General features: G+C 38.0%; 4 protein-coding genes across 4 annotated transcripts; all 4 read left to right on the top strand.

Moving 5' to 3' along the window:
* LOC128366490 (myelin-associated glycoprotein-like) lies at positions 1–1,750 on the top strand. The gene is made up of 5 exons (XM_053327220.1): positions 1–47; positions 331–406; positions 513–917; positions 1,024–1,329; positions 1,650–1,750. The coding sequence occupies exons 2-5, from the start codon at positions 361–363 to the stop codon at positions 1,748–1,750; spliced, it is 858 nt and encodes a 285-aa protein (XP_053183195.1). The 5' UTR covers positions 1–47; positions 331–360.
* A 3,090-nt stretch (positions 1,751–4,840) lies between these two features.
* Positions 4,841–6,323, top strand: LOC128366488 (myelin-associated glycoprotein-like). The gene is made up of 4 exons (XM_053327218.1): positions 4,841–4,927; positions 5,034–5,429; positions 5,536–5,832; positions 6,217–6,323. The coding sequence occupies exons 1-4, from the start codon at positions 4,882–4,884 to the stop codon at positions 6,321–6,323; spliced, it is 846 nt and encodes a 281-aa protein (XP_053183193.1). The 5' UTR covers positions 4,841–4,881.
* Positions 6,324–9,375: 3,052 nt separating this feature from the next.
* LOC128366489 (myelin-associated glycoprotein-like) lies at positions 9,376–10,827 on the top strand. Its single transcript, XM_053327219.1, has 4 exons — positions 9,376–9,436; positions 9,543–9,938; positions 10,045–10,341; positions 10,724–10,827. The coding sequence occupies exons 1-4, from the start codon at positions 9,391–9,393 to the stop codon at positions 10,825–10,827; spliced, it is 843 nt and encodes a 280-aa protein (XP_053183194.1). The 5' UTR covers positions 9,376–9,390.
* Positions 10,828–13,358: 2,531 nt separating this feature from the next.
* Positions 13,359–15,300, top strand: LOC128366332 (myelin-associated glycoprotein-like). The gene is made up of 5 exons (XM_053327012.1): positions 13,359–13,464; positions 13,819–13,894; positions 14,001–14,396; positions 14,504–14,800; positions 15,185–15,300. Exons 2-5 carry the CDS (start codon positions 13,849–13,851, stop codon positions 15,298–15,300), a joined length of 855 nt encoding a protein of 284 aa, XP_053182987.1. The 5' UTR covers positions 13,359–13,464; positions 13,819–13,848.
* Positions 15,301–24,634: the final 9,334 nt, after the last annotated feature.

The following is a 24,634-nucleotide window of genomic DNA, read 5'->3' as shown; positions in this document are numbered from 1 at the left end:
GTTTTTAGTCCATAAACAGCTGATCGCCCAGACAGCAGCTTCATCAGGTAAGATTCTACTAACACTACATTATACAAATTTTCTTGTATTCGCAATTCTGGATATTTGGGTTGGATATGGGCTCACTGCAGGATTTTATTTGTCATTGTTTGTTTGGCTGATTAGATTTATTTCTTCAAAGTATGTGAGACTGATTGGTTAGAACAAATAAAAAAAGTTTTAATCATATCTATATCATGTTGTTTAACGTGTAATTTTATAACTATCATGTAACTCATATGTAGTTCTTTAATGTGTTATATTTTGTTTATGTCACTTAATGTCACACAGTACAATACACCAGTAACAAGTCAGAGAAGTATGGAGAAGGACAGAAAGATGATGATGTTCTGTCTGCTTTTGGCAGGTAAGATGATGAGTTGTCCCTTTGTTTCAAATCTCCTTGCTGTATACATCCCAGTTAAACTCCAGAAGTCATTTGTATCTTTACATCTTCTGTTACTCTCTTTCAGCTATTAGCAGCCCTGTGTTCACTGGAGAGTGGAATGCCTCTGTTGTCAAAAACCTTGATGCCCTGGTTACATCCTGCATCGTGATACCCTGTTCATATACCCATGCTATAGATGGGCTATCCCACTCCAGACTCAGGGGGATCTGGCATCTTTCAACAGGCCGAGATCAACGCATCTATCATGAGGATAAGACGATGATCTTGGAAAACTTTCGCGGCCGCACAAAGTTGTTGGGAAATTTGGGCCAGGGCAACTGCGCCTTGGAAATGATTGAAATTAAAGATCACGACAATGGCCCTTTCTGTTTTCGGGTTGAAATAGTAACAGGGACATCTGAACATCTGAAACTGAAATGTTTCCTTGCCTTCTCCTTTTTTGACAGTTGTGTCAACTTTACAATGATCAGTATGTCACCAACTTTCCAACAATTCATAAATATATACCAGCTTTCTATGTAACAACAATGTGCCCTTTTCTTTATCTCTGACTTGTCCTTTTATTTTACTTACAGCTGAACCTCCAAAACCAACTCTGATTCCACCAAAGACAGCCATTCAAGGTCATCCCTACACCATCACCTGTTCAGTCATCCATACCTGCCCCTCCCATATACCTCAACTGACATGGAGTAGAGGCACTGCAGAGGAGATCCTTGAGGTTCACAGAGAAATTCATCAAGGTACCTGGGAGTCTCAGTCCAATCTGACGTTCATCACTGAGGAGAAGGATAACCACACAGACATCACCTGCACTGCTGAATTTTTTGGAGGGAGGACATCCACTGAAAAACTTACGCTTCATGTAAAACATGAGATTGGTCATATTGAAGGTAATATTGGTCTATGACACCCCAGTTAAACTCACAGAAGTCATTTGTTTCTTTGCATCTTCTGTTACTCTCTTTCAGCTATTAGCCCTGTGTTTAACTGGAAAGGGGGCAAAAATGGCTCCTTTGATAGGAAAGGTTGCAGACCCCTGATCTACTAGAAAAATATTTATGAACCTTTTAAATTTAGCCTACTTGTATTGTTGCGAATATCCATTCTTTTAAAGCACATACTGGATATTTTCTCTGCTCTATTTGTGCAATAAGGGATGAATTGTTCATTTATGAATTTAATCTATTTGCAGGTACAGAAAACCATAACCACATCATCATTCCTGTAGTAGTGGGGATCAGCACCACTGTGATCTTTGGAGGCCTCTGTTTTTTCATATTATGGAAAAAATACAAGTGAGTGATTTCATTATTTGACATTACTGATCTGACAAAAATAAATAAATAAATAAAAGTGAATCAAATCCAAAATGTAAAAGTCAAAATAAAGTCATTGAAAACAGTTACACGAGTGAGTACTTAAAATGAGATAAAAGCCATGAGATGAAAATGAGTTAAAAAGAGATTTAAAGGAGAATACTGAGTTTGCCTGTCTGAGACCATTTGTTATGTTTGTTTTTTTCTTCTTTCAGATAATCAAAGCAAAGGCAGTGGACAAACTTCTGAAATGCTCAAACCCTACCTGCTTCCTACAGTTTGTTTCTTTGGTTTTCAACTGACATTAAAACCAAGAAGCAAATATTTTTTTTGTATTATTCATATATCAGCTTCAGAGAAATACCATTACCTTAATAGCAGCTTAATAAAACAGAATTCAAAAATACAAAATATATGATTCTGTTAACACAGCTTGAATGTTTCAGCAGCACTATTTTCCTGAAAAGCAGCGTTTTATAGAAGTTGCACATTATCCCTCCTTAGTAATGATGTTACTTTTTATGTCAACACACAAGTTCAGCATTCCTGAGAAAAAAATGCACATTTTAGTTGTTAAGGCCATACCAGGAAAACTAGGCAGCAAGCCAGGACAGGATGCTCTGTCTTGTGTCTTTTGTCATAAATTCATAAATTCTACATTTATGAAGCTTATGCATTTACAGTTTAGTTTTTGCTCTCAAAAAATGTGATAATTTGACTTCATGTTCCTAATAAAGTGGCCATAAGTGTATGTGCTGATTGATTTTTTTCTCTATTGATTATTGTTTTTGTTGTTTCATTTTCATTTCCTGTTTGGGGTTTGCAGTCCCCACATTCAAGGTATATATTCAAATCTGTTGTGCCATTCTGCCTTAGGGGTAATAGATTATTTGTATTTTTATTTGGGAGGTGTAACACTGATTTGACTTTATTTTGTTTTATTCATTTTTGCTTCAAAGCAACTGCTAGCCACAATTATATCATTTGTTTCTTTAATAGAATGCATATATATTGGCTTTATTCAAACTTGGAGTTCTTATTGAAAAGTTAATAGAGGTGATTTCTCCAGAATAGGGGCGATTTATGCCTGCAACTGTCAGGGAAGGGAATAAGGGAAGCAGTTAGGTGTTACTACATAAGTGTACAGATGTAGAGGTAACACACTACATCACAAACCTGACAGCTAAACCCTGTGATGTTGAAAATACTGAAGTGCAACTCTTCCTCACCTCATATTACAGAGTAGGTCTACATTGAGTGGGGTTGGGGGAACTGGGACTAGATCCTTGGTCTTCCTGCCATGTGGAGATAGTAGCAGTTTTCTCCTACTACACAGCTACAGTTCTAAACAAAGAAGCACTCATTTTAGCCCTAAGTGGTTCAAATGTGTCATTTTACCAACAAAGTTAAACCTCAAATTCATATTGTTGAACTATTTACAACTAATGTAAGTTCTCGTCAAAAACAGACAACATATGACATCATTTACATGTGTTTCCTATTTGTTTTCTTAACATAAAAGATACATACAGTACCACAAAGTTTATAATCAGATACAGGTATAGATCAGCATTGTTTCCTGTAGGATTTTTCAGCAGCAGGGTTTTTGTACCTGGATGGTATGTGCCTCCAGCCAGCTGCTACCTTATCTATGTTTTTGTAGTGACATGAGGAGGTATCATTGAGATAATTCCACTCATCCTGTAAAAAAAATCCCCTCACCTTGAGAGTAAATATCACTTGCATTGTTTTTTAAACATTTGTAATTTTGCATGCCTTTTTTCTTTTGCCCTCAGAGGTCATATCTTCATAAACTCAATGCCACAACTTTGATGTCATGCACATAGAAAAGAGATCACACCTTCATTTCTGCACCATCAACTCTGCTGACAGTGCATCTTCCTTCCTTCCTCTCTGATACAGATGTTATGTAACAATGTGGAGCCAAAACAAAACTTTCTGACTTCACTGTCAGAATGTCCATAACATAATAGTTGAGTGTTTTGTTGCAAAGTTTTATACATGAAAATCACAGACCATCAAAAATAATTTAACAGAATGTTTTCAGAGATTTTTATTTTAAACCCAAGCCCCAAGTCAAGAAGAAAAAAAGCTTAAGAATACACTACCAGTATATACTAAGAGGATGGTCTATTACTGTATTATGCACATAGAGACAAAACCCTGCCTCCTACACAACGATTTTGGAGCAACTGCATATACAGGAAATGTACAGGAAACCAGTGTAGCTTCTCATCTTCCCTTCAGACACAAACATATTTTTTAAAGTGCATCTGTTTGCCTACAGTGTTGTCTAAAGCCTCTACAGTTCATGTGTTCATAAATTGAACTCCGGTATAGCAGAATCAGGTAAGATTCTGAAAACATCACATTTTACTTAAAAATATTACAAGAGTAAATGTAATCTGTTAAACATCTTCTTTTTTGGCGGTTGGGGGTGGGGGTGTGGGTCTGGTGTAATACTGGGCTCTGAGAGGCTACAGGTAGAAATTCTGAATATTTTCAGTATCATAAAACTTGACCAGATTTTTTCCCCCACTTATCACCTCTGTGGGGCACAGGGAAACGGAAAAAGAAAGTTCCTATTTAAAATCAGAAAACATTGATTCATATGCTTGACTATCTATTGGTTTTGTACTCAGAGTAACAATACATAAGAATCATATCATATCTTATGGGTATATATTGTGAACAAAACCCTGAATTAACTGTCCATCTGCTGTATAAAAACAATATCACCTATACTGAAGATACTGAACCTTAGAATTACATTCTCAAAGGTCTGACTGTCACACAGGTTGCGTATTGAACAAGGACAATGGAGTTGTACACCATCTGAATGCCTGTGGACATGTGGCATGCCCTTGAGTTAAAAGGGGCCATAACTTAAACTATAATGATTCACTGTTAATAGAGTAGGACTGTGTTGTTAATTTGATGATATATTGTGCAGACTCAAAGCTTTAATTTGATCATCAAAGTTATTTTACATGATTGATTGATTGACTGATTGTATTGTAATATTATTCAATAAACTCTCTATTGACAGAAAAGGTAGGGCTGCGTATTATACCAGTAACAAGTCAGAGAAGAATGGAGAACAAGAGAAAGATGATGATGTTCTGTCTGCTTTTGGCAGGTAAGATGATTAGTTATCCCTTTGTTTCAAATCTCCTTCCTGTATACATCCCAGTTAAACTCCAGAAGTCATTTGTATCTTTACATCTTCTGTTACTCTCTTTCAGCTATTAGCAGCCCTGTGTTCACTGGAGAGTGGAAGGCCTCTGTTGCCAAAAACCTTGATGCCCTGGTTACATCCTGTGTTGTGATACCCTGTTCATTTACCCATGCTAAAGATGAGCTGCCCCACTCCAGACTCAGGGGGATCTGGCATCTTCCAGCAGGCCTAGATCAACGCATCTATAATGAGGATAAGACGACGGTCTTGGAAAACTACCGCGGCCGCACAAAGTTGTTGGGAAATTTGGGCCAGGGCAACTGCACCTTGGAAATGATTGAAATTAAAGATCACGACAATGGCCCTTTCTGTTTTCGGATTGAATTAGTAGAAACAGGGACTGAAACATCCAAAATTGACAAGTTCTCCTTTGTTGACAGTTGTGTCAACTTTAAAATAATCAGTATGTCACCAACTTTCCAACAATTCATAAATATATACCAGTTTTCTATGTAACAATGATATGCCTCTTTCATTATCTCTGACTTGTCCTTTTATTTTATTTACAGCTGAACCTCCAAAACCAACTCTGATTCCACCAAAAAAAGCCATTCAAGGTCATCCCTACACCATCACCTGTTCAGTCATCCATACCTGCCCCTCTCATATGCCTGAACTGACATGGAGTAGAGGCACTGCAGAGGAGATCCTTGAGGTTCACAGAGAAATTTATCAAGGTACCTGGGAGGCTCAGTCCAATCTGACGTTCATCACTGAGGAGAAGGATGACCACACAGACATCACCTGCACTGCTGAATTTTTTGGAGGGAGGACATCCACTGAAAAACTTACGCTTTATGTAAAACGTGAGATTCCATTTGTTCATTTATCTAGTAGGAATTTTTTTGTGATCCTTTTAAACTTAGTACTGGGATTGGTCATATTGAAGGTAATATTGGTCTATGACACCCCAGTTAAACTCACAGAAGTCATTTGTGTCTTTGCATCTTCTGTTACTCTCTTTCAGCTATTAGCCCTGTGTTTACTGGAAAGGGGGCAAAAATGGCTCCTTTGATAGGAAAGGTTGCAGACCCCTGATCTACTAGAAAAATATTTATGAACCTTTTAAATTTAGCCTACTTGTATTGTTGCGAATATCCATTCTTTTAAAGCACATACTGGATATTTTCTCTGCTCTATTTGTGCAATAAGGGATGAATTGTTCATTTATGAATTTTATCTATTTGCAGGTACAGAAAACCATAACCACATCATCATTCCTGTAGTAGTGGGGATCAGCACCACTGTGATCTTTGGAGGCCTCTGTTTTTTCATATTATGGAAAAAATACAAGTGAGTGATTTCATTATTTGACATTACTGATCTGACAAAAATAAATAAATAAATAAAAGTGAATCAAATCCAAAATGTAAAAGTCAAAATAAAGTCATTACACGAGTGAGTACTTAAAATGAGATAAAAGCCATGAGATGAAAATGAGTTAAAAAGAGATTTAAAGGAGGATACTGAGTTGGCCTGTCTGAGACCATTTGTTATGTTTGTTTTTTTCTTCTTTCAGATAATCAAAGCAAAGGCAGTGGACAAACTTCTGAAATGCTCAAACCCTACCTGCATCCTACAGTTTGTTTCTTTGGTTTTCAACTGACATTAAAACCAAGAAGCAAATATTTTTTTTGTATTATTCATATATCAGCTTCAGAGAAATACCATTACCTTAATAGCAGCTTAATCAAACAGAATTCAAAAATACAAAATATATGATTCTGTTAACACAGCTTGAATGTTTCAGCAGCACTATTTTCCTGAAAAGCAGCGTTTTATAGACGTTGCACATTATCCCTCCTTAGTAATGATGTTACTTTTTATATCAACACACAAGTTCAGCATTCCTGAGGAGAAAATGCACATTTTAGTTGTTAAGGCCATACCAGGAAAACTAGGCAGCAAGCCAGGACAGGATGCTCTGTCTTGTGTCTTTTGCCATAAATTCTACATTTATGAAGCTTATGCATTTACAGTTTAGTTTTTGCTCTCAAAAAAATGTGATAATTATTCAACTTAATGTTCCTAATAAAGTGGCCATAAGTGTATGTGCTGATTGATTTTTTTCTCTATTGATTATTGTTTTTGTTGTTGTTTCATTTTCATTTCCTGTTTGGGGTTTGCAGTCCCCACATTCAAGGTATATATTCAAATCTGTTGTGCCATTCTGCCTTAGGGGTAATAGATTATTTGTATTTTTATTTGGGAGGTGTAACACTGATTTGACTTTTTTTTTTTTTATTCATTTTTGCTTCAAAGCAACTGCTAGTCACAATTATATCATTTGTTTCTTTAATAGAATGCATATATATTGGCTTTATTCAAACTTGGAGTTCTTATTGAAAAGTTAATAGAGGTGATTTCTCCAGAATAGGGGCGATTTATGCCTGCAACTGTCAGGGAAGGGAATAAGGGAAGCAGTTAGGTGTTACTACATAAGTGTACAGATGTAGAGGTAACACACTACATCACAAACCTGACAGCTAAACCTCGTGATGTTGAAAATACTGAAGTGCAACTCTTCCTAACCTCATATTACAGAGTAGGTCTACATTGAGTGGGGTTGGGGGAACTGGGACTAGATCCTTGGTCTTCCTGCCATGTGGAGATAGTAGCAGTTTTCTCCTACTACACAGCTACAGTTCTAAACAAAGAAGCACTCATTTTAGCCCTAAGTGGTTCAAATGTGTCATTTTACCAACAAAGTTAAACCTCAAATTCATAGTGTTGAACTATTTACAACTAATGTAAGTTCTCGTCAAAAACAGACAACATATGACATCATTTACATGTGTTTCCTATTTGTTTTCTTAACATAAAAGATACATACAGTACCACAAAGTTTATAATCAGATACAGGTATAGATCAGCATTGTTTCCTATAGGATTTTTCAGCAGCAGGGTTTTTGTACCTGGATGGTATGTGCCTCCAGCCAGCTGCTACCTTATCTATGTTTTTGTAGTGACATGAGGAGGTATCATTGAGATAATTCCACTCATCCTGTAAAAAAAATCCCCTCACCTTGAGAGTAAATATCATTTGCATTGTTTTTTAAACATTTGTAATTTTGCATGCCTTTTTTCTTTTGACCCCAGAGGTCATATCTTCATAAACTCAATGCCACAACTTTGATGTCATGCAAATAGAAAAGAGATCACACCTTCATTTCTGCACCATCAACTCTATTGACACTGCATCTTCCTTCCTTCCTCTCTGATACAGATGTTATGTAACAATGTGGTGCCAAAACAAAACTTTCTGACTTCACTGTCAGAATGTCCATAACATAATAGTTGAGTGTTTTGTTGCAAAGTTTTATACATGAAAATCACAGACCTTCAAAACCCAAGCCCCAAGTCAAGAAGAAAAAAAGCATAAGAATACACTACCAGTATATAAGAGGATGGTCTATTACTGTATTATGCACATAGAGACAAAACCCTGGCTCCTACACAAAGATTTTAGAGCAACTGCATGTACAGGAAATGTACAGGAAACCAGTGTAGCTTCTCATCTTCCCTTCAGACACAAACATATTTTTTAAAGTGCATCTGTTTGCCTGCAGTGTTGTCTGAAACCTCTACAGTTCGTATGTTCATGAATTGAACTCCGGGATAGCAGAATCAGGTAAGATTCTGAAAACATCACATTTTACTTAAAAATATTACAAGAGTAAATGTAATCTGTTAAACATCTTCTTTTTTGGCGGTTGGGGGTGGGGGTGGGGGTCTGGTGTAATACTGGGCTCTAAGAGGCTACAGGTAGAAATTCTGAATATTTTCAGTATCATAAAACTTGACCAGATTTTTTCCCCCACTTATCACCTCTGTGGGGCACAGGGAAACGGAAAGTTCCTATGTAAAAACAAAAACATTGATTTATATGTTTGACGATCTATTGGTTTTGTACTCAGAGTAACAATACATAAGAATCATATCATATCTTATGGGTATATATTGTGAACAAAACCCTGAATTAACTGTCCATCTGCTATATAAAAACAATATCACCTATACTGAAGATAACCTTAGAATTACATTCTCAAAGGTCTGACTGTCACACAGGTTGCGTATTGAACAAGGACAATGGAGTTGTAAACCATCTGAATGCTTGTGGACATGTGGCATGCCCTTGAGTTAAAAGGGGCCATAACTTAAACTATAATGATTCACTGTTAATAGAGTAGGACTGTGTTCTTAATTTGATGATATATTGTGCAGACTCAAAGCTTTAATTTGATCATCAAAGTTATTTTACATGATTCATTGATTGACTGATTGTATTGTAATATTATTCAATAAACTCTCTATTGACAGAAAAGGTAGGGCTGCGTATTATACCAGTAACAAGTCAGAGAAGTATGGAGAATGACAGAAAGATGATGATGTTCTGTCTGCTTTTGGCAGGTAAGATGATGAGTTGTCCCTTTGTTTCAAATCTCCTTCCTGTATACATCCCAGTTAAACTCCAGAAGTCATTTGTATCTTTACATCTTCTGTTACTCTCTTTCAGCTATTAGCAGCCCTGTGTTCACTGGAGAGTGGAATGCCTCTGTTGCCAAAAACCTTGATGCCCTGGTTACATCCTGTGTCGTGATACCCTGTTCATATACCCATGCTAAAGATGAGCTGCCCCACCCCAGACTCAGGGGGATCTGGCATCGTTCAACAGGCCTAGATCAACGCATCTATCATGAGGATAAGACGATGATCTTGGAAAACTACCTCGGCCGCACAAAGTTGTTAGGAAATTTGGGCCAGGGCAACTGCAGCTTGGAAATGATTGAAATTAAAGATCACGACAATGGCCCTTTCTGTTTTCGGGTTGAATTAGTAGCAACAGGGACTAAAACATCCAAAATTGACAAGTTCTCCTTTGTTGACAGTTGTGTCAACTTTAAAATGATCAGTATGTCACCAACTTTCCAACAATTCTTAAATATATACCAGTTTTCTATGTAACAATGATATGCGTCTTTCTTTATCTTCGACTTGTCCTTTTATTTTATTTACAGCTGAACCTCCAAAACCAACTCTGATTCCACCAAAGACAGCCATTCAAGGTCATGTCTACACCATCACCTGTTTAGTCCGCCATACCTGCCCATCCCACACACCTAAACTGACATGGAATAGAGGCACTGCAGAGGAGATCCTTGAGGTTCACAGAGAAATTTATCAAGGTACCTGGGAGGCTCAGTCCAATCTGACGTTCATCACTGAGGAGAAGGATGACCACACAGACATCACCTGCACTGCTGAATTTTTTGGAGGGAGGACATCCACTGAAAAACTTACGCTTCATGTAAAACGTGAGATTCCATTTGTTCATTTATCTAGTAGTAATGTTTTGTGATCCTTTAAGACTAAGTATTGGGATTGGTCATATTGAAGGTAATATTGGTCTATGACACCCCAGTTAAACTCTCAGAAGTCATTTGTTTCTTTGCATCTTCTGTTACTCTCTTTCAGCTATTAGCCCTGTGTTTACTGGAAAGGGGGCAAAAATGGCTCCTTTGATAGGAAAGGTTGCAGACCCCTGATCTACTAGAAAATATTCATGAACCTTTTAAATTTAGCCTACTTGTATTGTTGCGAATATCCATTCTTTTAAAGCACATACTGGATATTTTCTCTGCTCCGTTTGTGCAATAAGGGATGAATTGTTCATTTATGAATTTAATCTATTTGCAGGTACAGAAAACCATAACCACATCATCATTCCTGTAGTAGTGGGGATCAGCACCACTGTGATCATTGGAGGCCTCTGTTTTTTCATATGGAAAAAATACAAGTGAGTGATTTCATTATTTGACATTACTGATCTGACAAAAATAAATAAATAATAATAATAAAAGTGAATCAAATCCAAAATGTAAAAGTCAAAATAAAGTCATTACACGAGTGAGTACTTAAAATGAGATAAAAGCCATGAGATGAAAATGAGTTAAAAAGAGATTTAAAGGAGGATACTGAGTTTGCCTGTCTGAGACCATTTGTTATGTTTGTTTTTTTCTTCTTTCAGATAATCAAAGCAAAGGCAGTGGACAAACTTCTGAAATGCTCAAACCCTACCTGCTTCCTACAGTTTGTTTCTTTGGTTTTCAACTGACATTAAAACCAAGAAGCAAATATGTTTTTGTATTATTCATATATCAGCTTCAGAGAAATACCATTACCTTAATAGCAGCTTAATCAAACAGAATTCAAAAATACAAAATATATGATTCTGTTAACACAGCTTGAATGTTTCAGCAGCACTATTTTCCTGAAAAGCAGCGTTTTATAGAAGTTGCACATTATCCCTCCTTAGTAATGATGTTACTTTTTATATCAACACACAAGTTCAGCATTCCTGAGGAGAAAATGCACATTTTAGTTGTTAAGGCCATACCAGGAAAACTAGGCAGCAAGCCAGGACAGGATGCTCTGTCTTGTGTCTTTTGCCATAAATTCTACATTTATGAAGCTTATGCATTTACAGTTTAGTTTTTGCTCTCAAAAAATGTGATAATTCAACTGAATGTTCCTAATAAAGTGGCCATAAGTGTATGTGCTGATTGATTTTTTTCTCTATTGATTATTGTTTTTGTTGTTTCATTTTCATTTCCTGTTTGGGGTTTGCAGTCCCCACATTCAAGGTATATATTCAAATCTGTTGTGCCATTCTGCCTTAGGGGTAATAGATTATTTGTATTTTTATTTGGGAGGTGTAACACTGATTTGACTTTATTTTGTTTTATTTATTTTTGCTTCAAAGCAACTGCTAGTCACAATTATATCATTTGTTTCTTTAATAGAATGCATATATATTGGCTTTATTCAAACTTGGAGTTCTTATTGAAAAGTGAATAGAGGTGATTTCTCCAGAATAGGGGCGATTTATGCCTGCAACTGTCAGGGAAGGGAATAAGGGAAGCAGTTAGGTGTTACTACATAAGTGTACAGATGTAGAGGTAACACATTACATCACAAACCTGACAGGTAAACCCTGTGATGTTGAAAATACTGAAGTCCAACTCTTCCTCACCTCATATTACAGAGTAGGTCTACATTGAGTGGGGTTGGAGGAACTGGGACTAGATCCTTGGTCTTCCTGCCATGTGGAGATAGTAGCAGTTTTCTCCTACTACACAGCTACAGTTCTAAACAAAGAAGCACTCATTTTAGCCCTAAGTGGTTCAGATGTGTCATTTTACCAACAAAGTTAAACCTCAAATTCATAGCGTTGAACTATTTACAACTAATGTAAGTTCTCGTCAAAAACAGACAACATATGACATCATTTACATGTGTTTCCTATTTGTTTTCTTAACATAAAAGATACATACAGTACCATAAAGTTTATAATCAGATACAGGTATAGATCAGCATTGTTTCCTGTAGCATTTTTTTCAGCAGCAGGGTTTTTGTACCTAGATGGTATGTGGACAGTATGCCAGTGATCAGAGGAGGAAACAACATGTAATTAAAAAATAAGAAATAAACTGCACTTTACTGCAAGTGAACTTAACAACATGTATCTGCATTTATTTATGGACAATATATACCCACAGTTTGTAGGGTCAAAGTGTAATGTTTCAGTATAAAACATTTTAAAAAAAGAACTAAAATGAACTTAACCTTTTATTTAAATGTAAAATCCATCAAACCTAATGTCAACTAGTTAAATCTAGCCTCTCCTCTCTTCTCTTTCTCTCTCACGCCGTGTCCTAACAGCGCATGAGCATCCAACTATCACGTCGCATCACGAAACTTTGGACACTCTCTGTCCACAATCAATCCATTAAATATGCACTTCTGTTTCATCAGGTAAATAAACAACATACCTATCAGCTGTGCAATCAAGTTCAGACTGGAGACATAACCACTCAATTAACAGATACATAGTACTTGCTGCCCTAAGTTTGGACTTTTTAAACAGAACACTTTTATATTGCGATATTTAGATGTTTCTTTACTGGAAATGACAATATAGCCAACATCAACTTAATCAGAAACTTCCAGCTCCACGGTGATATCCCTCCAGTCAGCTGCTACCTTATCTATGTTTTTGTAGTGACATGAGGAGGTATCATTGAGATAATTCCACTCACCCTATAAAAAATCCCCTCACCTTGAGAGTAAATATCACTTGCATTGTTTTTTAAACATTTGTAATTTTGCATGCCTTTTTTCTTTTGACCCCAGAGGTCATATCTTCATAAACTCAATGCCACAACTTTGATGTCATGCAAATAGTAAAGAGATCACACCTTCATTTCTGCACCATCAACTCCACTGACACTGCCTCTTCCTTTCTGCAGAAAAGAAAAGAGTTGCCTTTAGAGTTTGTATCTTTGTCAAATCTAGAAAAGCACACCACATCCCCTTTATTCAGAAGTAAGTGTTTATAGTTCGTAAACAGCTGATCAGCCAGACAGCAGCTTCATCAGGTAAGATTCTACTAACACTACATTACACAACACATGTTGGTTCAGTACATTTTCTTGTATTCTCAATTAAGCAATTCTGGATATTTGGGTTGGAAATGGGCTCACTGCAGGAATTTATTTGTCATTGTTTGTTTGGCTGATTAGATTTATTTCTTCAAAGTATGTGAGACTGATTGGTTAGAACAAAAAGAGTGCAGACAATTCATTTAATTACATAAAGGAAATATTTCTGATGAGGAATTTTAAATAGTTTATATATCATGTTGTTTAACAAGTAATTTTATAACTATCATGTAACTCATATGTAGTTCTTTAATGTGTTATATTTTGTTTATGTCACTTAATGTCAAACAGTACAATACACCAGTAACAAGTCAGAGAAGTATGGAGAAGGACAGAAAGATGATGATGTTCTGTCTGCTTTTGGCAGGTAAGATGATGAGTTGTCCCTTTGTTTCAAATCTCCTTCCTGTATACATCCCAGTTAAACTCCAGAAGTCATTTGTATCTTTACATCTTCTGTTACTCTCTTTCAGCTATTAGCAGCCCTGTGTTCACTGGAGAGTGGAATGCCTCTGTTGCCAAAAACCTTGATGCCCTGGTTACATCCTGTGTTGTGATACCCTGTTCATATACCCATGCTAAAGATGAGCTGCCCCACTCCAGACTCAGGGGGATCTGGCATCGTTCAACAAACCAAGATCAACGCATCTATCATGAGGATAAGACGATGATCTTGGAAAACTTTCGTGGCCGCACAAAGTTGTTGGGAAATTTGGGCCAGGGCAACTGCAGCTTGGAAATGATTGAAATTAGAGATGTTGACAATGGCCCTTTCTGTTTTCGGGTTGAATTAGTAGCAACAGGGACTGAAACATCCAAAATGGACAAGTTCTCCTTTGTTGACAGTTGTGTCAACTTTACAATGACCAGTATGTCACCAACTTTCCAACAATTCATAAATATATACCAGTTTTCTATGTAACAATGATGTGCCCTTTTCTTTATCTCTGACTTGTTTCACTTTTTTAATTTATAGCTGAACCTCCAAAACCAACTCTGATTCCACCAAAGACAGCCATTCAAGGTCATCCCTACACCATCACCTGTTTAGTTCGCCATACCTGCTCCTCTCATATACCTAAACTGACATGGAGTAGAGGCACAGCAGAGGAGATCACTGAGGTTCACAGAGAAATTCATCAAGGTACCTGGGAGGCTCAGTCCACTCTGATGTTCATCACTGAGGAGAAGGATAACCACACAGACATCACCTGCACTGCTGAATTTTTTGGAGGGACGACATCCACTGAAAAACTTACGCTTCATGTAAAACGTGAGATTCCATTTGTTCATTTATCTAGTAGGAAATGTTTTGTGATCCTTTTAAACTTAGTACTGGGATTGGTCATATTGAAGGTAATATTGGTCTATGACACCCCAGTTAAACTCACAGAAGTCATTTGTTTCTTTGCATCTTCTGTTACTCTCTTTCAGCTATTAGTCCTGTGTTTAACTGGAAAGGGGGCAAAAATGGCTCCTTTGATAGGAAAGGTTGCAGACCCCTGATCTACTAGAAAATATTTATGAACCTTTTAAATTTAGCCTACTTGTATTGTTGCGAATATCCATTCTTTTAAAGCACATACTGGATATTTTCTCTGCTCCATTTGTGCAATAAGGGATGAATTGTTCATTTATGAATTTTATCTATTTGCAGGTAAAGAAAACCATAACCACATCATCATTCTTGCAGTAGTGGGGATTGGCACCGCTGTCATCTTCACAGGCCTCTGTATTTTCATGATGAAAAAATATTTTATGATGAAAAAGTGAGTGATTTCATTTCACTGACATAAACTGACACACAGAGTACATCAGATCAGCAATAACATCTCTCCTCTCATCCCCTGTTTCATTTTCAACACTTGAAAGTTTGTGAAGCTTGTATAGAGTATCTGCTCCTCAATAAAAGAGACTTTTTTTCTATCTGCTCAAGGAATTGCATTGCAGAGCTCCAAACTCAGGAAGGAATGTAAGTACAGAAATGTTGTAGATCATTTCCAATATGTGTTGCATCTCTTATATGCATTTAAAATTTTTCCACAGTATTATGAGTATATGATTTATGTATTGTTTTAATTTTTGGTCACATTTAGCGTGTGGAACCGGCTTTCCTGACTGTCTCAGAGGTGAGAAAAACTGGCTTTTGATTTTTTGGAAGTTAATTGCTACAGAAAGATCAATAAGTAAATAAGTATATATATAATAGGTATATAAAAATATATATTTATACATACATATAGTTTTTTTTCTTTTATCTTCACAGATATTTTAGTAACTAGTACTGTGTTGTTCCAACCCCAAACTTTTACACATCATCGCATCACTGATCTGCTATTTACATATCAGATATCATCAAGTTATTTGTATTTGTTCACTTTTTTTATAGGTTCAAACCAGGAATTTGAAATGAAAAACAGAACTTTACTGCTAAAAGTGTGGCTTAGGTTTAAGTTTCTTTCATTAATTTTGTACAATTCACACTTTAACCACATTATCTGAAATGTGTATTTTTTCAGAAATATTCAAAGTTGCATTAATACTTTTTTGGCCATTGTCTCATTGAACATCTGATCACAAGCCTTAGCATTTAAAAGAAATTATTTTATTATTAATCAATCAATTATTATTGTGACTGGACATCAGTAAATAGTCCAAAAAACTTTTAAAACATTTGCTAAATGAGCCGAAAGGTTGTGTGATATATCTTTGTGGGTTTTTTACCACAAGTGACCCGTTTCACTTTACATTAAAGAGTAATAATGATTTTATTAATGCAGCAAAAAATAAATAATAAATAAATAAATAAAAATCAAAAATATAAAAATATAAATAAAGTCATTGAAAACAGTTACACACAATTATGAGGAGTTCAAGTTAAGCCATGAGATAAAAAAAAAATGAGTTAAGAAGTTTTAAAAGAGGTGAGTTGAGTTCACCTAAGAGGTCTGAGACCATCAGGTCAAGTCGTAACTTGATTCAAAGCTACAGTATCTCACAAAAGTGAGTACACCCCTCACTTTTTTGCAAATATTTTATTACATCTTTTCATGGGACAACATTATAGAAATGAAACTTTGATATGCGTGTACAGCTTGTATAGCTTATAGATTTACTGTTAAATTGTATCAAAGGTTCATTTCTATAGTGTTGTCCCATGAAAAGATATAATAAAATATTTGCAAAAATGTGAGGGGTGTACTCACTTCTGTGAGATACTGTAATATACTATTAATTCAATTCAGTTTTAAATGTCAAAGATTTTAAAAATCTAAATGCATCAAATGTATTTTTTCTTCTTCCAGATAATCGAAGCAAACCATTAGAGGCAGTGGACACCCTTCTGAAATGCTCAAATCCTACTTGTGTCCTACAGTTTGTTTCTTTGTTTGTTTTGCAACTGACATTAAACCAAGAAGCAATTGTCATTTACACCTTTATATTATGAATGTTTCATTTGCACTTTTCCTGAAAAGCAGTGTTTTGTAGAAGATGCAAATTATCCCTCCTTGGTAATGACATTGTTTTGTTATATCAACATACATTGATATTTACAGATTGTAGTAGGATAACAGTGCATTAAATTTTTCAGACTTGTCATATCTAGCTGAACAATACCCTGAATACCTTACGCAAATTAAGACCTACCTTGAATCAAGTCTATTATTTCCAGTCCATAAGGTGATTGACAAGATTATTGGTTTTCCATAAGAAAAGTAAGATCTAATCATCCTAGAATAGGTATAGTCACTTTCTTGAATCAGCTTTTTGCAGTATGGACAATGAGATTCCATACACCCCAACTGCTGTGAATGTTTTTAATAAACTGACTACTCTCAGTACTCATTCAGTCATGTTGACCACATGCTGGTGCTTTACGAATGATCATGAGCGGTTGAAGTCATTGCAGAGTTTTACCACACACACATACATACATTGGCACTGAGAGTCAAAATAAAAAATTTCACAAAACACAACATTTCAGGAAACACAACAGCTACCATTGCCAGAACCATGGTTATGAAACTTCTTATGCACTCTGGTAAATTTGTAGACAGTCAGGTGCAGCAGTTGTATTCCCAAAAGGGTGTAATTAAGTAACTAGTTAAATAAGTAATTTGTCCAAAACAAGTCATGTGGGCTTGATTATTACAAAGCAACACGTTAGGATAATATTCCAGCAATATTTTTGAAGAATACAGGAGAAATTGTCACACATATCAGCCATATTGGGACAGGTACATTGTCAAATGAAAGGAAATAAGAAGGAAAGAAAATATTTAGATCACATTTACTACAGGCCAGTTTCATTGTTATGTATTTTGATCTAAAATACATAAAATCATATAAAGATTACGTTTGAGTAAATTAATTGTTTTATTTCCTCACATAACCTTAATTAAGTTAAATCGCACTTAACATATTCATGTTTGCTTTGTCTGACTGTTCAGAAACAATGAAGGGAAACTGTGGAGTGCTGACGATGGGCCTAGACTTAAAACACAAAAAAAAAAAACGTAAAACGCAATATTTTCATTTCAATTTCAAGTGGGGTGAGTCTTATACACCAGTAAAATACAGAGAGAGGTTGGTCTGCATATGATTATAGGTGTGTAAAGGACTGTCCACACTAGAGCATTCACGCTTATGAACTATAACGTCCCATAAACAGCTGTGTCGGCAGCTAATGAAAATAGACCAGTTACTGCTGTAGCCTATATTGTGCGGAAAAATGATTGTGTTGATCAGAAGTATATTGGGACACTAGTTGGTGCAGTAGGGGAGAACGGGGTCTATTTATTTATATCTCTAGTTCTTTCAAGATAGCAAAATGACCAGAAACTTTATCAAGAAGACAAACAAGGGTCAGACTCCTCTGAGAGTCTGTGACAACCAACCCCATTGTGGAGTTGGTTGTCACAAGTGCACAAGACATATTTGACGGCCCATATCTCTTGAACAGAGTCAGCTGAAGGAGAGTAAGACCACTCTATTCCTACCTGACACGTTAGCTTTCATCACAAATAGGGAATTTATTCAGTTTGTGAGGACAGTGGCGTGACCTTCAGTGACAAAGTCTAGAGAGATCTCAGCCCAGGGACGAGTGGGAACAGGGAGTGACTTGTTGCGGGCACAGATGGTGCATGCCTCCATGTAGTCCCGAATTTCTCGCTCCATGGAGGGCCACCAAAACCTCTGGGAAATGGCATGCATAGTTCTTTTGACTCCCGGATGGCAGGTGAGCAGTGCGCCCAATCGATCACCTGTTGACACATATTGACAAGGACAAACAAGCGATTCACTGGACAACCACTAGGTGTTGGATTCTCACCATTAGCTCGTTTCACCTCAGATTCTATTTGCCAAGTCATTGCTCCTACCACATGGTTCAGTAGTAGGATGGACTCAGGTTCCTTGGCAGTAGGTTCTGGGTTAAACAGATGGGACAAGGCGTCGGGCTTGGTGTTCTGAGACCCTGGCCTGTAAGACAACACAAAATCAAAGCGGTTAAAAAACAATGTCGGAATGGACTTCCGGTTGACAGCCGCATGGAGTAGACGCACGCGTTAGAGCTCCTGCCTACCTTTAACTAAATCCACTCACTCACTCCATCATTTTGTCATTTGGGCGATTTGCATTGAATATTTTTAATTTTTTTAAGCTGAATTATATAATAATGTCTTCGAACCGCGGTAAATCTGGAAAGAAAGACGAGAATGCCGGTGCTAGCTTACCGGTATCGATGGCTGCTATGGCTCAGCTACTCGACCAGCACAGGGAGGCGCTGGCCGCGGACTTCAGGACCTCTTTTACCCAGCTGGAGAAAAAATTTGAACAAGTCCGCTCCGTGGTCGATGAACATAGCCAGCGGCTTTCATCACTCGAGCTGGCGTCTGATGACCTGAGCCAGCGTGTCACTGAGCTGGAAAACGTCTGCTCCAATCTCCGGGAGAGCAACACGAAATTGGCGGCGAAAGTGGTAGACCTTGAGGGCCGCAGCAGGCGGCAAAACATCCGCATCTTGGGCCTGGCGGAGTCCATTGAAGGCGACCGACCCACACTATTTTTCTCTGACCTCCTGTGTGAAGTCTTCGGTAAAGATACACTTCCATCCCCACCAGAGATTGATAGAGCCCACCGCTCGCTGACCGCCAAACCGGCCGCCGGACAGAGACCGCGACCCGTTATTCTCCGCCTGCACCGCTACCAGCAAAAGGAGCTCCTGATCCGCGAGGCCCGACGGAGGGGGAAACTGGAGTACCGCGGTCGGCCGGTTCGGATCGTGGAGGACTACTGCCCCGAGGTCTTGAGCCAGCGCGCCGAGTACAGGGAGGTGATGGCGGATCTATACAAGCGCGGGCTTAGGCCCTCCCTGCTGTATCCCGCCCGGCTCCGGATCACACTTTCCAGCGGCGACAAGAAGTGGCTACGGTCGGCTGAGGAGGCACGGAGATACATCGCCGGCCTTACCGGATCATCCTCCATACCGTAAATGACTCCACGGCACGGAGAATTTTACATAACAAGCACCTGTCTGTTATTACCAACTTCTGATTGGCTAAACTGGCCTGCAACTAGTGACGCTGTCCATAAAGGTGCCTTTCACACTTTTATTACACCTGTGTGACCGTGAGTATGTCATATTCGGTGAACTGTTATATTGATATGACAATATGGTGATATTGTTCATATTATGGTTATATTACTGATTTCTTCATTATATAATTGTTATTGTTCTCTTATTGTTGCTGTAGTTGTTATTACTGCTGTTATTATTATTTTATTGTTCTTATTGTTGTTACTATTATACTATAATGTTAGCATTGTAGTGATAGTAATTATAATAATAACATAACTCTTTACCTCGCAGAAGAAATTTTGATTTTCTGGGTTTTACCTCTTTATTATTGTGCCCAGTATGGTTAAAATTAGGTTTTAGGAGTGTTTTGTGAATATTTACAATAAGATAAGGAGTAAGAAGATGAAGAAGAAGCAACGGGAAGGTTTTCTTTTGGTAATTGTATGAGCTTGCTGCTATGTTCTTTTGCAGCTGTCTTGGTGTGGGGTGGGAGGGTGGGGGGGGCGTATTCTAAGGCTAATATTGGTTCATGGGCTCACACAAGCGCTGTGCAGCCGGTTATTTGTTTATCTATTGTTTCATGTTCATGTCATGGATTCATTACCTGGAGTTATCATACTATATGTACTCATCAACCTGTGTTTTTATCTGAAGGAATTGGATAGAGTATTAAATCTTGTTAGCTGGAATGTTAAAGGTCTAAACCATCCTGTTAAAAGGAGGAGAATATTCTCTCACCTTAAACAGTTCAAAGCAGCATTTATTTTTCTACAAGAAACACATATTCGGGGTTCTGATAATTCTCGCTTGATGTCACGGTGGGCGGGGCAGCACTTCCATTCTTCCTTCCAGGCAAAGTCGAGGGGAGTTTCAATTCTTGTCGATCAAAATATCCCCTTTGTACACCACAATGTAATATCAGACACTAATGGCCGTTTCCTCATCGTTACAGGGAAAGTATATGATATAAATGTAGCTCTTGCTAACGTGTATGCTCCAAATATGGATGATGTGAATTTTTTCCAAAATTTTTTCTCATCCCTCCCTGATCTGAGTTCATACTCTCTTATCCTCGGCGGTGATTTCAACTGTTGGCTAGATCCTGTGCTGGACCGTTCCTCCCCCAAACCTGACTCAGTGAGTAAGTCGGCCTCACTCATTCGGTCCTTTCTTGCTAGCTCTGGTGTCTCTGATGTGTGGCGGTTCCTCCATCCAAGTGAAAAAGAGTACTCTTTCTTCTCACATGTCCACCACACTTTCACTAGGATTGATTATTTCTGTATTGATGATCAATTATTACCATATGCTCGTTCCTGCACTTATCAGGGAATAGTGATCTCAGACCACGCCCCTGTCGTACTATCCCTGGCTTTGCCTAACCTTCCTCAAATTAAAAAGCACTGGCGTTTTAATTCAACCCTGCTTTCAAATGATGAATTTGTGAAATTTATAAAGGAACACATATCTCTCTTCTTCCAGCTGAATGCCACTCCTGATGTATCTTCCTTAGTAGTCTGGGATGCTTTTAAGGCATACCTCAGAGGACAAATAATTTCTTTCACGGCAAATATGAGGAGGAAGGCCCAGCAAGAACGTTTAGAATTGGCCAAGCAAATTAAGGAAATAGATCATAAATACTCTCTCGTTAAAGATCCTGATCTCTACAATAAGCGAGTTGAGCTTCAAACTAAATTTAATCTGGCTTCAACATACCAAATAGAACGTCAACTTTTACGAAATAAGAGTCTGTTTTACATCCATGGTGACAAAGCAGGGAAATTGCTTGCTAATCAACTGAGAGGACTTAGAACAAAAGGGCATATCACGAGAATTCAAATGGGGGACGGGACAATCACTTCAGACCATGTGAAGATTAATGACACATTCAGGACCTACTATTCCAAACTATATACCTCTGAATTTGCTAACGCTCAATCAATGAATGATTTTTTAAGTGGCCTCAATATCCCTACACTTTCTACTGACACTAAATTGAAATTAGAGGAACCTATAACAAAGGAGGAGGTTGCTGCAGCTATTCTCTGTTTGCAATCTGGTAAATCCCCTGGGCCTGACGGGTTTCCAGCAGAATTTTTTAAGGCATTCTCCCCTCTCCTTTCATCTCACTTAAGTGTAGTTTTATCTGATTCATTCAAACAAGGTAACCTCCCATCCTCATTCTACGAGGCGTGCATCACACTTATTGCCAAAAAGGACAAAGACCCTACTGAGTGCTCCTCGTATAGGCCAATATCTCTTTTAAATGTTGACACCAAAATCCTAGTTAAAGTTCTGGCCCGTAGATTGGAAAGCATACTACCATCACTTATATCAGATGATCAAACTGGCTTTGTCAAAAACCGACACTCATATTTCAACACACGTCGTTTGTTTGATATTCTGTACTCTCCCTCCAGTGGGGCTCCTGAATGTGTCCTCTCTCTGGACGCAGAGAAGGCATTCGACCGTGTTGAGTGGACATATTTATTCGCGACGTTGGAAAGATTTGGCTTTGGTCCTGGTTTTATCACTTGGATAAAACTTTTATATTCATGTCCTGTCGCGTCTGTCCTGACCAACTCTCAGCTTTCACAACCGTTTACCCTCAGTCGTGGAACCCGACAAGGGTGCCCTCTAAGCCCGCTTCTATTTGATCTGGCCATTGAGCCCTTAGCAATAGCGATACGCAACTGTGAGAAGATTTATGGTATACGGCGGTATGGTGTTGAACATAGGGTGTCTCTGTACGCTGACGACCTTTTATGTTTCATTTCGCATCCAGATATCTCAATACCTGCCCTGCTGGATTTACTGAATGGTTTTAGCCAGTTCTCAGGCTACAAACTAAATCTGAATAAGTCTGAACTCTTTGTCGTCAGTGAGGGGACGTCAGCAGTGGCATACACCAACTTTCCCTTTAAGATTGTGGAAAACAAATTCACTTACCTTGGCATTGCTGTAACAAAAAAACATATGCACCTTTTCAAAGAAAACTTTCTTACTCTGCTAAATCACACAAGACGTTGTCTATCGCAATGGTCACCTCTTTCAACATCCTTGGCAGGTCGAATTAATTCGATAAAAATGAATATTCTACCAAAATTTTTATATGCTTTTCAATCTGTGCCAACATTCGTTCCTAAATCATTTTTTGACTCTCTAGACTCTGTCATCTCATCCTACATTTGGAAGGGCAAGTCGCCTCGACTACATAAGACACACCTCCAAAAATCTAAAAAAGATGGCGGCATGGCACTGCCCAACTTTCGTTTCTATTACTGGGCAGCCAACATTCGATGTCTAACCTTCTGGTCCCACTTTCACAGCAGATCTGACTGTCCTCTATGGGTGACAATGGAGGTAGACTCTGCCAAAAACATCTCCATTCCCGCACTTCTTGGATCTTCACTCCCTTTCTCATCAACCACACTCATAGATAACCCCGTTGTCCGCCACACGCTGAGAGTGTGGGCTCAGTTCAGGAGACATTTTGGCCTTCTTGATTTTTGCCTCTCCAGCCCCATCACAACTAATCATCTCTTCCAACCTTCCTTACTAGACCCAAAATTTCAAGAATGGCAAAGACTAGGTATCTGTCGCTTTAAAGATCTCTTCATTGATAATATGTGTGCATCATTTGAACAACTAATGAGAAAATTCAACCTCCCAAATTCCCATTTTTTCAGGTATTTACAAATAAGAGACTTTATTCGCTGCCAAATACCAAAATTCCCTGTACAACCCGATTTGAATATTGCTGACTCGCTTCTTTGTCTGCAGCCATCACACAAAAGGTTAATATCAGTCATATATGGTGAACTACTAAGTGTAAGGCAAGCCCCCCTAGTAAAAATTAAAACCGCTTGGGAGCAGGATCTGAATATATCTATACCTGAGGACACATGGGAGACAATCTTCAAATTGATAAATAGCACTTCTCTCTGTGCCCGTCACTGTCTGCTACAATTTAAAGTTGTGCACAGAACCCACATATCAAAAACCAAATTGGCCCGTTTCTATCCTAATGTAGATCCATGTTGTGACAAATGTAAGACAGACGAGGCTTCTCTTATCCACATGTTCTGGACGTGTCCTAGTCTGGAGAAATTCTGGAGGGAAGTCTTCCAAACAATGTCGCTCATTGTCGGCCTAAATATAGAGCCTGATCCGCTAGTGGCTATCTTTGGTACTATGCGGGGCACCCAGCCATATCTGACCCCGGCCAAACGCCGATCACTGTCTTTTGCCTCTCTACTTGCTAGACGTGCAGTGCTATTGAAATGGAAGGATGCTGCCCCGCCCACCCATGCGCAGTGGGTGTTGGAGGTTATGTCGTGCCTAAATCTCGAAAAAATACACTACTCTATACATAACTCCAAAGAAAAGTTTGAGAAGGTGTGGGGACCTTTTTTGAAACACTTTGATGGTTTCCAGTCCCACTAGTGGCTTTCAGCATGTCTCTGTCAATAACCCCACATATGTGATATCATAACCACCTATATTTGTATCATTAACACTTTTTCTTTG

Source organism: Scomber japonicus, chromosome 10 (assembly GCF_027409825.1).
Source record: "Scomber japonicus isolate fScoJap1 chromosome 10, fScoJap1.pri, whole genome shotgun sequence".
NCBI classification, from domain to species: Eukaryota; Metazoa; Chordata; class Actinopteri; order Scombriformes; family Scombridae; genus Scomber; species Scomber japonicus.
This window is presented reverse-complemented; position numbering and strand designations above follow the sequence as displayed.

Excerpts from the sequence above, each read along its gene's own strand:
- LOC128366490 (XM_053327220.1), top strand. The coding sequence starts at position 361 with ATGGAGAAGGACAGAAAGATGATGATGTTCTGTCTGCTTTTGGCAG. Across the intron at positions 407-512 it reads GTTCTGTCTGCTTTTGGCAG|CTATTAGCAGCCCTGTGTTC; the intron begins GTAAGATGATGA and ends ACTCTCTTTCAG. Across the intron at positions 1,330-1,649 it reads TCATGTAAAACATGAGATTG|AAAACCATAACCACATCATC; the intron begins GTCATATTGAAG and ends TTGCAGGTACAG.
- LOC128366488 (XM_053327218.1), top strand. The coding sequence starts at position 4,882 with ATGGAGAACAAGAGAAAGATGATGATGTTCTGTCTGCTTTTGGCAG. Across the intron at positions 5,430-5,535 it reads TGTCAACTTTAAAATAATCA|CTGAACCTCCAAAACCAACT; the intron begins GTATGTCACCAA and ends TTTTATTTACAG. Across the intron at positions 5,833-6,216 it reads ACTTACGCTTTATGTAAAAC|GTACAGAAAACCATAACCAC; the intron begins GTGAGATTCCAT and ends ATCTATTTGCAG.
- LOC128366489 (XM_053327219.1), top strand. The coding sequence starts at position 9,391 with ATGGAGAATGACAGAAAGATGATGATGTTCTGTCTGCTTTTGGCAG. Across the intron at positions 9,437-9,542 it reads GTTCTGTCTGCTTTTGGCAG|CTATTAGCAGCCCTGTGTTC; the intron begins GTAAGATGATGA and ends ACTCTCTTTCAG. Across the intron at positions 10,342-10,723 it reads ACTTACGCTTCATGTAAAAC|GTACAGAAAACCATAACCAC; the intron begins GTGAGATTCCAT and ends ATCTATTTGCAG.
- LOC128366332 (XM_053327012.1), top strand. The coding sequence starts at position 13,849 with ATGGAGAAGGACAGAAAGATGATGATGTTCTGTCTGCTTTTGGCAG. Across the intron at positions 14,397-14,503 it reads TGTCAACTTTACAATGACCA|CTGAACCTCCAAAACCAACT; the intron begins GTATGTCACCAA and ends TTTAATTTATAG. Across the intron at positions 14,801-15,184 it reads ACTTACGCTTCATGTAAAAC|GTAAAGAAAACCATAACCAC; the intron begins GTGAGATTCCAT and ends ATCTATTTGCAG.